Below are 13,531 nucleotides of genomic sequence, written 5' to 3' on the forward strand. Positions count from 1 at the left end.
TATTTAAATACACATTTTTCCCTAAATAAGTGGTCCCACAACCTTATTAGGTCTAGGCCTCAGATTTTTGTATTTGTTTCATTGAACTTTAGTCAATCTACGCCCAAACACACGAAGAAAAATTCTTCGTACATGCGCATGTTACTTGCGCACTTAGAAATTACATTGGTGCACAGCCGCGGATCGAATCTACGACCTCAAACCAACACAGCCTATTATTAAGAAGTATTAATATACAAATGTAATTCTAAAATACTAATAAATAATAATACCAAAGGATCATAATTCAAGTCAAAAGACACCTACCGCTGCATAGAGTCTATCTTCTCCTGAAGATCATATTGGGAGGAGAGCAACTTCTGCCGACTCTGCCTCTCATTCTCCAACTCCTGACAAAGCGCCTTCTTCTCCGCTTCATGCCTCTTGTCTCGTTCTATAAGAAGATTTAGACGTTTAGCAAGATTGTTGAGACTTAACAATAGCCCTGAAGAATCACAACATGAAAATGGCGCTACAGCCTTTTACGTCTGGGTCATAGGACTCAGATTACTCAGACGTAGGTTATTCTTCGTACGAGTGGGAATGTTCATTGGTACATAGCCGGGATACTGCAGCCTCTAGGATGATAGTTGCAGAAACCACTGGGGTAACACTGCTTGCAAAACTATGCATAGGTTTTAACTAATAAACTGATTGTTATACAGTTTTCAATAATCGATAGGATAATTCCTGAGGAATGTTTAAATATTTTAGTCATTATGTATATGTATAATTTTCTGTGTTATGTATATGTCTATATTAACATCGTTACATATGAAATGAAGAGCTTTGAGCTCTCTAATTAATTATAATTTAATGTGAATTGGCTGATAGATTGCCTTGCCAAAATAAAAATAGTTTAATAACCTTTCCAAAAGCGTGCTCGATTCTCGAATTCCATAGACCAAACATCATATTTGTGCACATCCACATCTTGATTGCCTATTATTTCATTGGACACCATTATATATAATCATACTTTGGATTTACATATATCAAATATATAAAGTTAAATACTTGACAGATATTTAAAAAAAAAACACATGAAAATATATAGAATATATCACAGAAAAAACCTACATCTCTACACAAGGCTAAGGGATCAAGCCGCACGGATAATGCAAACCAGGAACCTAAGTTGTGAAAAAGATGTACTACTAACTTATAGAAGACATCAATATCTACATACATCTAACAATTTCTGAGTCTAGGTACTGAAAGCTTTAGGCTAAAGAACATCGTGCTTCCGAATTAATTCGGGCACTGCAGATCACAGCTAGCTTTCTTCAAAGTATTAGATGCATATATCAATAAAATCTGGATACTGCCCACTGAAGTATTGACGAACTAATTCGACTTATGGCCCTTCAAGAGCGTAGCAATTCTTAAAAAGCTGGCCCGAGGTATTTCCAAAGGTCCACTTAAGATCTGATAACGAGCGTGCTTCTAGCGTTGAGAGCTTTTAGTTTCACTTAACATCAGATGAGACTCCTGTGGGTTTCCTAGTGGATTTAATGGGAAATTTCCACTAATTAACACAATTCCTGATGAAATATTTACCGATACTGAATATTTGTGTCACATTGAATAAAACTTGTCGTATCACAATTTAATGTTCACAAACGTGTACATGTTTATTACTGATAATTTGATATCAAATGATAAGATTTTAATTTATTTAGAATTTTCCGTTATCAATATATCTTTTGATTAGGCGTGTGAATATCAATTAACACCAAAGGAAAGAAAATTTGCTTAGAATTTTTTTGGTTTGTGTGGACTCATTATCTGGTCTGTGCCTCAGATTTTTGCATCTGTTTCATAACTGTCAATCTAATAGGCAAGTAAGTGATCACCCTGATCTGACATAAGACGTCAATCAAGTCTTGTTTTATCACGATGTCCTTCGTACGAGCAAGTGTTAAATGAGAATCAAAAGTGCTCAGCCAGGGTCTGAACCGAATGAGAGTCGCGCACTGATGCTATTAAGCCCACACTATTATCCACATTGCAAAATTCTAAAGTGGGAAAAGACCATCAAGGAAGATGATGAAAAGTCGCCCTCTTGCAAGGGAGGCTGACACACAAGGTTAAAGTTGGGATTGAGAGAAAAATACTCAAGATAGAGGGAGAGATGGAGTCAGAAGAGGCCTATTAAATTATTTATTTAAAAAAATATTTGTGTATCTTTTGTAAAGATGATTGCGTCAAGGAATTATTATTATATACATCTGCGGACGCCGGACACTGTTGCGACCTTGAGGCTATATAAATACACAAGGCATAAATTGAACACACACACACAAACTAGCAAAGTATAAATCAGTGAAAACTTAATAAAATCTTACACCTGAGAGCGTAATTCAATGTTGTCTGACTTATATTATTTAATATTTAGTACCTAACATAAATTATATATAAAAAATATACTAAAGATAGCTAACGTTGGAATCCGTAATATAAGTAGCAACGTCTTTGTTGACGGGGTGGATAACAGATTCTGATCCTTGGTATCACAACCTAGGCTTTCTTAGGTGTAAAAAACCCTTGAGTAGGGGGAATAATTCAGTCATAAAATTGTCAAATATGTCAAAGATGCACAAGATGTCCAGCCAATAAGCGGCCTTCGACCCGCCCATATGTGGATATTTCCAGAGTCATTGTCCCCCGGTCTCGTCGGGAGACGACAAGCATTTTAAGCAAATAAAGTCCCCAATTAAGGGGAGATTTAAGACTCCCCTCTTATCTTCACTAGGCCACAGATTTGCCGAGTGCTTGATATGCTACTACATAGGGATGTAGTACATGAAAAAAAACCCTAGGCAGAAAGAAGAGTACTTGGTGAACATATGTAGCACACAATTCAAACACTCACCTTCAACAAGCATTTCGTAATGTTCCTTGGAGCTTCGTAACTCATTTGCCAGCTTCTCGCTCTCCATCTCCATCTGTTCCTTCTCCTTCTTATAGCGTAACTCGATTTCCTTCTTCTCCTCCGCTAGTTTCTTGTTACTGTCCTTCTCTTTTTCCAGCTCCACTCTCAGCAATGTTAGGATGTTATCCTTATCTTGAATGTCGACTTTGAGAGTTTTTGTCTCAATTTCGATTGTTTTCAAATTATCTAATTTGGTCCTAAATGGAAAAATGTGATTAATACAGACTGTGTTTAAAAATACTTGACACGTTAGTTATTGTCATTATAATAATATATAGAATTAGGGAAAATGTTGTATAAACATAAAAATATTTGTAGAGACAAAAAACATGTTTTTTAAGTAAATATTAATATTATGACTTTCTATACTGTTTTAAAATCATTTTAAATAATAATTAAATAACTGTGTCGCTTGTGGCCCCTCCAGAAGATATACACAGTTCCATGTGTCTTGTGAAACACAATTTGTACTGAATTACTAAAAAAAAAACTAATTATGAACATTTTGATATTTTCCACCTCACGAAAGAAGATGTGAGGCAATATATGAAGAAGCTGGGAATTCTCTGTTATGATAAATTTATTCAAAACTATTTGAAGTAAATAAATACATTATCAATTAATAAAAATTAAGAAAATGCAATTGTTATTTTCTTTATTGAAAACATTTTTTTTAAATTAAAAATTGATATAATTATTTTTTGTTGTTAATCCAACTGCTCTTTTGTCAGGCTAGGTTATAACAGATCTTGCAGATGTTAATAGTTTGGTCAAAGCATTAATCAGTAGCCACAAACACCTGCAATAGAAAATAACATACCTCAACTCCACAATCGTAGCCTGCAATGGCTCAATCATTTTTGATTTATTCTGGTAATGTTCAAGCTTTTGCTGCAATGAAATGATCTTATTCTCCAGACCTTTGTTTAGCGTCTTTACGTGATCTATCGATCTTGCTTCGATGCGAAGACGTTTATATTGTCGACGGGCCAGGAATCGGCGAATCTAAATAAAATAAAATAAAATAAAATACGTTTATTTTGGAACATAAGATCTTCTAGGTATCACTTATTCCACGTCAATCAATTCAAACTTGTAGGCATCCCTACTCATCGGCAAAGACAGAGGGTGTAGGCCGAGAGAAAAAGCCGGCGTAAAAAACTCTCGGTACTCTTTTAAAAAAGCAAATCATCAAACAATATTTAAAACAAATATATCAAATTAATTAGAGGCAGCCTGCCCAGCACTAGTCCCAGGCCCTTTTATCAACTAGATAATCAATAACTTTATAGTAAGCCTTTTTACACAGCTTTTCTTTAATACATTTCTTAAATTTATTAAAAGGCAGAGATAAAAGAGCCTCTGGGATTTTATTAAAGAAGAGTATCCCTTTCCCCAAAAAAGAATTACTAACTTTACACAGTCTAGTACGGGGAAATTGCAGCCTGCGTTTGTTCCGAGTATTGACATTGTGCGTATGTTCTAATCTAGTATATTTATCACTATTTTTGTATACAAACATAATATTTTCATAAATATATTGCGAGGGAAAGGTAAGTATATTAATTTCCTTGAATTTATCTCTGAGAGATTCCCTACATTTTAAATTATAGATTGCACGAATAGCCCTCTTCTGCAGAATGAAAACAGATTCGACATCAGCAGCGTGACCCCATAACAATAAGCCATAAGTCATTAGGCTGTGAAAGTAACTAAAATAAACAAGTTTAGCTGTATCGACATCAGTCAGTGAGCGAATTTTTTTAACCGCGTAAGCTGCAGAACTAAGTCTCTTCGCCAATCCGTTGATATGAGGGGACCACTGAAGTTTTGAATCCAAGGTGATCCCATGAATAAATCCAAATGAATAAACAATCAACATCAAAGAGAGTACAAGTTCTTAAAGGCCGGCATTGCACTCGCGGGCAATGAGTGCCTGTGAAAGGCGGTATCATTGAACATCGGATGAGCCTGCCAGTTAGCTACATGTTATATAACCGAAAATGCCGGCAACGCACTAGTAACGCACTGGAATTTTGCGTTGACGAACGACGGTATCATATAACATCAGATGACCCCGTGATTCTTCCCATTAGCTCCCTGTTATATAAGAAAAAGCGGACGGCAACGCTCTCACAACCCCCTGGCATTGAGTGTCTATGGGCTGCGGTGTCAGTTAACACCAGATGTTTGCCCCCTGTTCTATCAAAATAGAAAAAGAACAGAGTTTTCATACTTGTCCATACTGAGCCGATTTTGATGTAATTTTATGTGAAGTTCTTGTTAAATAATAAAGGACGTATTCTTTAGTAATCTGCATAAAAAAATCAGTGGCGCTAAACCTTTTTAGGTTAGGGCCTCAGATTTCTGTATGTTTCATGATTTGACAATCAATTTTTAAAAGGCCGGCAACGCACTCGCGAGCCCTTTGACATTGAGAGTGTCCATGGGCGACTGTATCACTGAACATCAGGTGGGCCTCCTGCCCGTTCTATAAAAAAATGAAATAGGCAAGTCATCAGCCTCCTCCCGCCGTCGTGTTTGAAAATTTGAAAAGTTTTTCCGGAAAAGTCTATTGAAATGTTACAATTTGAGGGCCAAACTGAACATTTATCAGCATCAGCAAGTTGTCTGTGGAATAGGTCTATAAGGATTTTTTTACTTTTTTACTTATAACATATACATTGTGCCCTTACAAATTTTATGTACGATGGATAGTTTAGGAGTCTTTTCACCCCTTTTTCCAAGATGGCGGCCGAGGGACAAGGGCCCCAACCCCAGAATCTTGAGGTTGATAGCATCCTCTAACAAATTCAGCAAATGTAACATTTCAATGGACTATAATGGTATAAATCAATGGCTAATATGGTATATAAAATCTATATGTTGGAATGTACTGAAAAGATACTATATATTCAAAAGTTAAAATATACTTACAGCTGCCTGCGCGACGACAATATTTCTACTCAAATGACAGACTCTCTTACGAGCCAAGTAACCCCGCGCGTATCGTTGTATTGTGATGGTCTGGAATATGAAAAATTATAATCTACCCTCTCTGCTATAGGAAAAATATTCATTATAAATCTCATACTTAAAAACGGAAACACTGATTGAATTCTGAGCAAAATATCATTAAAACATCCTTTACAATGCTCTCATACGTGAAAAGGGAAACAATACTCTCCTCTCATACTCACCGCTTGTAAGAACCTCATCTCCTTGTAATTCTTTCTCGCAAGATATCCTCTAATGCGGGCTTGGAGTGCAATCGTAAGTTTACGTAATTTATTATAGCGTTTCCTTAAGATCCAACCGCGAACATGTTTCTGTATTTTTATTGCAGCCCGTCTGCGACGGATCTCTTGGGCTTTCCTGAACACAAGAAGAGAAGATAGAAGATCAAATGGCCGTTATTTTGCTTTGGTTCAGAAATACCTATGCCAGAGGGTACGAGTGCGTTGCCGGCCTTTGAGAATCAGTAGTCTTTGAAGAATGTTAAGTTGATGGTTCGATTTAAACTTTTAACGTTCAGTTGTGAGGACGGACGTCGAGGTGATACGGGTAGAATTTCGTATGCCTCGACGTCCGATGATGATGATCAATATATAAGTGCTGGAAATAAAAACTGGACATGCATATGTTTCATGACGCAAGTAGGTGATCAGCCTTTGCATGATTGGGTTTAATTCCTTAATATCATGAATGAATATAAAACTTACGTTCTAGCTATATGGCCCCTAGCATATGCCTGTATGCCCCTGATGGCCTTCATGACCCGCATATATCTCCTACGAGCCAAGAAACCGCGCACGCAAGATTGTACGTAAACACAGTACGTCCGTTGCAGATCTGCACGTACTTTTTCTAGATATGCCACCTAGAAATTGTATTTTTAAATAACATTTAGCTGATTGGATGTTCGGGAGATGGAATCCCTCATCAATAAAAAAAATATACACAGGATTTTTTACGGATGGATGTAATTAATATCACAGGATATATAAACTATATTGACTTTTGAATGGCAATCATTATAAAAATATATGACGTAGAACTTTTTTTATATTTTTCTGTTCATAGAACTTCGGGATGGCGTTAGGCATTGGGATATCCTGTATGTTTTTATCTATTTCCAAATATTGAATGTTCATAAACAATCGAGTTTGATTCTAGTTTTAGGTTATTAATAAAAATACTGTATTATATATAATATCTTTTTCACGACATCCCGAATAAAAAAATGGCTTCCATTTTGATAATTATAAATTATATATTTTTAGGTCCTAGCCTCAGGTTTCTGTATTCATGTGTCAATATAATAGGCAAGTAGGTGATCAGCCTCCTATGCCTGACACGCCGCCTAGGTCTTAGTCTATAATAATAATAATAATAATAATATATAATGTAATAATAATTATATTATTGGACGTGTACACTGCTATTGCTTATGAAATAAAATGTCACAAAAAATGAACCGAATTCGTATTGTCAACATTTACCAATTATAAAAAGGATGGATACCTCAAATAATAGATAAGAGATAATAAAATAAGAGGCTCATCTGATGTTACGACCCATGGATGGCGTTTTAAGAATTGGTTCGTTCTTTTCTTAATCTAATATAAAAAAAATAATGCATTTTGGTATAATATAATTTTTTATCAGAAAAAAATTACCTGGCCAGCCCTGAAGAATATTTTGGTAGCACCGAACTGGTATTTATCCAACTCTTTAACATATCTCTGTAAGATAATGGAACAGGTTTTTTTTATATCCGATCTATCTATCTCTTTTGAGCGGCAAAGGAGGCGATATCTGTAAAAAATATACATATATTATAAACGCTCTTTTCTTTCAAGAAACGTACTTACGTAGCGTACGTACTTTCTTACATATAAGTAAGTGAATGAGACAGAAGATATATGCATCGTCGGTACAAAGTACAACCCTTTAAATAATTCTGCACAATCACCTGAAATAATATATTCACCTGTAGAAGAAATCTTGATACAGCCATCTTGAAGGAAAACCAGCGGCTGAAATTCGTATAGTTTCCAAAACACCGCAAGCTCTGTAAACCACAAACAAACTTCTAAAAATGAAGGTAGTCACAAAATTTTTTTTTGTTTGTTGTACAGAGAATATGATTTTCGATTGAGATCCGAAGACTTCCGAGATTCCATCAATATAACTAAATTAGGTAATTATGGTTCACGTTTGATATGTCATCAAAATTTAGGCGGGTATAACACTCATTGTTAATTAATTTTACGATATGGGGTCTCAAATGACTTGAATGAATGATCCCTTTTAATTTTTATTTCAAAAATGGGTGATCGGTTTTCTTTGCCTCACACGTTGCTCTAATGACTGTTTCATGTAATGTTTTCCTTCCACGATTATCTAGTTGATAAGAGGGCCTGGGACTAGTGCTGGTCAGCCTACTTCTAATTAATTTGCTATATTTGTTTTAAAATAAGTGTCGTTTGATGATTTGCTTTTTAAAAGAGTACCGAGAGTTTTTTATCATTTAGGATCAACAAGAACTCACCGTAACTGATTGACAGCTCTCGCGGCGTCGAATTGGAAGGGCTGTTTTGTGTCATTCGGTTTGATGCAGCGAACGTAATGGGGTGTTGTGGCTGATAATGTCGCCATCAGCGCCGACAGGGACAGCCTAAACTGTGCTCCTACTGTTTGTTTTTGACTAGCACGGCGAGGAGGTTGCTGAAAGAATTCAAATATGACTAGCTGACTCGGCCAAGCAGAACAAAAATATGACATCACAAATTTTACACACACATACTCATAAATAATATAACAACACTAGCAGACTCGGCCAAGCGTTGCTGCGGCTAAGGTTTTTGTTATATTACATAGTAATACACGATTCAAGGGAAACGGTTGGAGTACTTATGTGAAACGTTGGTACTTTTAACATTTTTTTTTACAGAATAGGGGGCAAACGGGCGGGAGGCTCACTTGATGTTAAGTGATACCGCCGCCCATGGACACTCTCGATGCTAGAGAGGTCGCGAGTGCGTTGCCGGTTTAAAAAGTACCGCCGATGTGAAATCGGTGCATCCCTGTTAATACTCTTGATTTTATTTATATATTATAACATCTACCATTGGAGCATATTAACATAGATTCGAAAGAGCAGAATGGCACCGGGAAAACTTATAAAAAAATTATTTTCATGATTTGTTTTGATTGATGAATGTATTATTACCAACGACTGTCTATGGGGATGAAGTTAGCTTGGTCACGTGACCATGTGACGTTCCATCAGTCGCAAATGTTTTAATCTAAGGCCTTTCAAAGAGCGTACCAATTCTTCAAATGCCAGTACTTTCTGGCGATGCCTATGGGCGGTATGACTTAATCTCGGGCAGAAGGCCCATTTGCCACCTGTTCTATATAAAATCAGGTGGAAATTCATCCATATACTTGTCCAGTTCTGTATAAACACTTCAAACAACGCTGTTTCATTAACATTACAGTATACTTTGAAATTTAAAATTAGTTTTCAGTAAACTTGTAAAAATTAAAACTACCCTCAAAATATACTTACAGTTAGACTACCTATAGGACCCATAGCGCGTCTTCTAGAAGGCGGGGGCAACGTAGAAGAATGGTCCGTCTGTTTCTCAGCAAACATGGTACTGATCAGACGACAATTTGTCGATGATTTTATACATTCTAACTGTTCATCTAATACTGTGTCCCTATTCTTCTCTAAGAATCCACCGCATTGGTACTCTACTTTATCAGCGAAGTGTTTTATTATAAACGCTGGAATATATAATATAGGAGTTAAGGGTAATAAATATGAAGTTCTTCGTCCATCCCAAATTAATTATAATTACATTATCATTTACAAAAGTTTTTGGATGCAGATTTTAACCTTGGCTGACACCACTGACAAGAAATCTTTAAACAGTAGACGGACATGTTTTTTTATACGTAAAACTACTTTCCGGGGATATAATACAATGACAACATTAAATATAGATTACAAATACGCGTTTTTGATAGAAAGATTAGACAGCATCACGGATAAATCGAGAGGAACCTTCGAAAATCTGTACTTAGTTAAAAGATTACAAAATGTAGTCTTTTTTTAATGATTTTCTATCAAAAATAAATTATATTTTATAATCAAGATACATACCAGCGGCACCAAACCTCGGTTTCAAAAAATGCGGGTACTTGGAACATTTCTCCTGTAATTTACTGACGAATCCCATATCTGGAAAATCGAAAATAAAATTTAATAATTTCTATAAAGCTTTTTTCAGAGATCTACGCTCTGCGGTTCCGAAAGGATTAATTCGGCAGCAAGATGTTAAACGAAAACTGTCGAACATTGCTCTATCTATCCCTACAAGAAACACGATAGGACAGTTGGCCTATGAATATACACTTAGAATAAGAATTTAATGAGCAACTCATTTTCTCCAAGATACACATACCCGTCAACAAAGTCGTTGTTTGAATGCTGTCTCCTAACGCCAACACTACATCTTTATATGTTCGCAAAACTCACACTGGCGATATTGCCTATTTAGTGTATTTATATTATATTATGCTTTGATAATATAGTATTGTTTTAGCACTAAAACTGCATGTATTATAGTGAATAAAACTTCAAAAGGCCAGCAACTCATTAGCATTCTAGGGTGTTGTTTAGGGGAGCCTTCTAAATATGTTGTTGAATTTGAACACCATTTGCTAACCTGAACCCTGAGGCACTCGACACTCTTCATCCAAAAGCGCTAGAATACCCAAACGGTCCTCAATCAGGTCGATACAGGGCTGGTTATCGTAGAAATCTATCATTTTCCATGAAATTTCTTCCTGAAATATAAAATTTGGTTTCTCAAATAATAAGTGTGACATGATAATCGATATTTTAATAATACATTAGCGTCATTCTTTTGATACTCGCAAAAACTATCGTTTCGAAAAATCGTCCTATCTGTACGTATACGAGCGCGCGTGTCGACTTACATGCATTAATATGTAGTACAACATTTAAAATTAAATAGGTTGGATTTAGAAATACGTCGCCTAAATTCGATGATACTAATTATGTAGTTGTCTTGATTGGAACCCCTCCAAGTGATTTTGACTGCCGGAGTTGCGTTTAAGTATAGAAAGAATAAATATAATTTTGATGTATTGTACTGATATTCGTGAAACGAAACGTACATTTTCTATATATTTTAAGCAGCGTAATAAACATGTGGAACGGAACGCAATCCGCTATTTTGAAGTAGATTTTGATAGATTCATTCCATTACTTTTTTACGTAAATGTGCGTTTATTTTATTTCTTGGAAACCTGGCAAAATTTTTGGACTTTGAATTGCTTTTCTGTACGACCTTGGCATACATACTGGACACTGGTTTGTGGCAATCATAGCTTGTGTTGGTGTCTGGTAATGGTAGATGTGGACGTGATCCAGAACTTGAGCCGTCTACGAGTTCTATGTTTGACGACTGGTTTTTGTGGATGACTCTGTGGACCATGGGCCAGTTGTCATGGGCCTGTCGATCGTCACCTCTGTACTGAAGAAGTGGTCATGATGTGGAATATGACAAAATTAAATTTAAAAAAAAGACTAATAATGAGCAGTGTGGCACTCGCTGAAGATAATGGATTAGTGCATTCGCATAAGCAATGTAAAACACGTCGTGTTAACATGAAAGTTGCTCAAGCGGCGAATAAAACATTTGGTTCATGCTGTTGTATGAAAGGAAATTGCAAAGCAAAATCGAAAGTGTTTCCAAAATAATAAAATAGATTAAGTTCATGTGTTCTATTTGTTATATGTATATTCGCATAATTGGAGCTATAACACAGCCATTAATGAAGACCATTATAAATAAAATAGACAAAAATGCATCAGCCAAGTCTTGATGGCTATAACTATCACAGGGAAACTAGTTATTTAACAACATCGATTCAGCCAACCTCAACTCATTTGTTACTAGTATGTTCTACCCTTAGTTTTATTTTGAGCCTGCATTACATCTAAAAAATATCTATTACACATTTAGCTAACTAACAAATTCTTTATTTGTAATAGAATTGAAGACGTCAGAGTCAAAGAAGACAAAACAGAAGATTTGATATTGTAAGTGTGCCTAGACAATATTCAGTCACCTGTAAAAGTTGGCACTACCAGCCTTGATTATTTGCCAAAGCATGGGTATATACAAAAGTCAGTCACTCAGATCCTGATAACCACTTTGTGGCTGAAGATGGGACTCACACACAAAGAATTGAGCTGGGACTCAATTGTAAAACAGTAAAAAGGTTTTTTTTAAGAACATAATAATAATGTATGAATATATGTCGCGGCGAAACAATATAAAATTAAAAACCTTTTTTTTTATAGAATAGGGGACAAACGGGCAGGAGGCTCATCTGATGTTAAGTGATACCGCCCATGGACACTCAATGTGCAGAGGGCTCGCGAGTGCGTTGCCGGACTTAACTGAAGCTATAAAATATGTTTATTAAAACACTTTCAAATTTAGCCGCGACTGTTTGCGTCGCTGACCTGCTGAGTCGCTACTTATTTGACTAAGTTTTCAATTGTTGCTGCTGTTTAATTCGCTGTTTGCTTTTGTTTGCTATGGCTGCTTCAATTTAAATCGATTATTAATTATCAATGCATTGCACGTTATAGTGCGATTGTAAATAGGTAGTTAAAGTTTGTTAAATTAATATATTTTTAAATTAAATGATCGCTTTTGCCAAGAATTGGGGCCGTAATCGGGTTTCCTCACGTAAAAAAACACAAAAAAATAACCAAAAAAGCTATCTAACTAAGCTAAACTAATCTATAGTTTAGGTAATATTTATTTTGATCTTTTTATATTATTTCATCAAATAAGGTTTATAACCCCTTCTCCGCCCCCTCCCCCCACTTTTAACCCCCAACACGGGCGACGTATTTCTAAATTTTTAAACGCTTTTTTCCCGAAGATAACAGAGATCGCGCATTTCGACATGCTTGACCTGTCCTAACCACTTGCCTAATATGCCGGTCCTCATCCATGCATCCAAAACATTCCCTTTCCATTCCATTCCATTATTGAAAACACCATACCTTAATATACTCGTCCTGCTCCAACTTGAAGACATGGGAATTAAACTGCTGTTGCAACTTCTCATTAGCGTAATTAATACAAAACTGTTCAAAGGAATTAATCTCAAACGTTTCGAAGCCATAAATATCCAGGACACCTGTAATTAATTAATCTGTTAAAAATGTTATGATCAGGTCTCACAATGTACAGGCAAGTCGGTGATAAGCCGGCCTAACGATATAAGTAATAGGACCTGTATTTTTTTTATAAATCGTGTTTTTTGGAAATTTTATTTAAGTACGAATTACATACTAATAAAATTATGAAATATGAATATAATTATCGAATAAAGATAAATTATATTCATATTTAAGTTTTTATTTGGCTGACATCTTTAAACGAGCAATTCTATGTTTAAGTTGATAAAACACAAATAAAATGACATTTTCTA

General features: G+C 35.6%; 1 protein-coding gene across 2 annotated transcripts in view; it reads right to left on the reverse strand.

Annotated features, from left to right (window-relative positions):
- LOC110992647 (unconventional myosin-Va) overlaps positions 1-13,531 on the reverse strand; it is a 41,134-nt gene that overhangs the window by 14,961 nt on the left and 12,642 nt on the right. For both annotated transcript variants that reach the window (XM_045634233.1, XM_045634232.1), the window contains exons 11-23: positions 13,101-13,237; positions 10,717-10,837; positions 10,152-10,229; positions 9,552-9,772; positions 8,529-8,704; positions 7,968-8,048; positions 7,654-7,792; positions 6,697-6,854; positions 6,175-6,349; positions 5,912-6,001; positions 3,795-3,979; positions 2,915-3,171; positions 307-433 (exon numbers count right to left, since the gene is read on the reverse strand). In XM_045634233.1, the coding sequence (XP_045490189.1) occupies positions 307-433; positions 2,915-3,171; positions 3,795-3,979; positions 5,912-6,001; positions 6,175-6,349; positions 6,697-6,854; positions 7,654-7,792; positions 7,968-8,048; positions 8,529-8,704; positions 9,552-9,772; positions 10,152-10,229; positions 10,717-10,837; positions 13,101-13,237 (1,945 nt within the window). The remainder of the gene's footprint in view (positions 1-306; positions 434-2,914; positions 3,172-3,794; positions 3,980-5,911; positions 6,002-6,174; positions 6,350-6,696; positions 6,855-7,653; positions 7,793-7,967; positions 8,049-8,528; positions 8,705-9,551; positions 9,773-10,151; positions 10,230-10,716; positions 10,838-13,100; positions 13,238-13,531) is intronic.

Source organism: Pieris rapae, chromosome Z, assembly GCF_905147795.1.
Source record: "Pieris rapae chromosome Z, ilPieRapa1.1, whole genome shotgun sequence".
NCBI classification, from domain to species: Eukaryota; Metazoa; Arthropoda; class Insecta; order Lepidoptera; family Pieridae; genus Pieris; species Pieris rapae.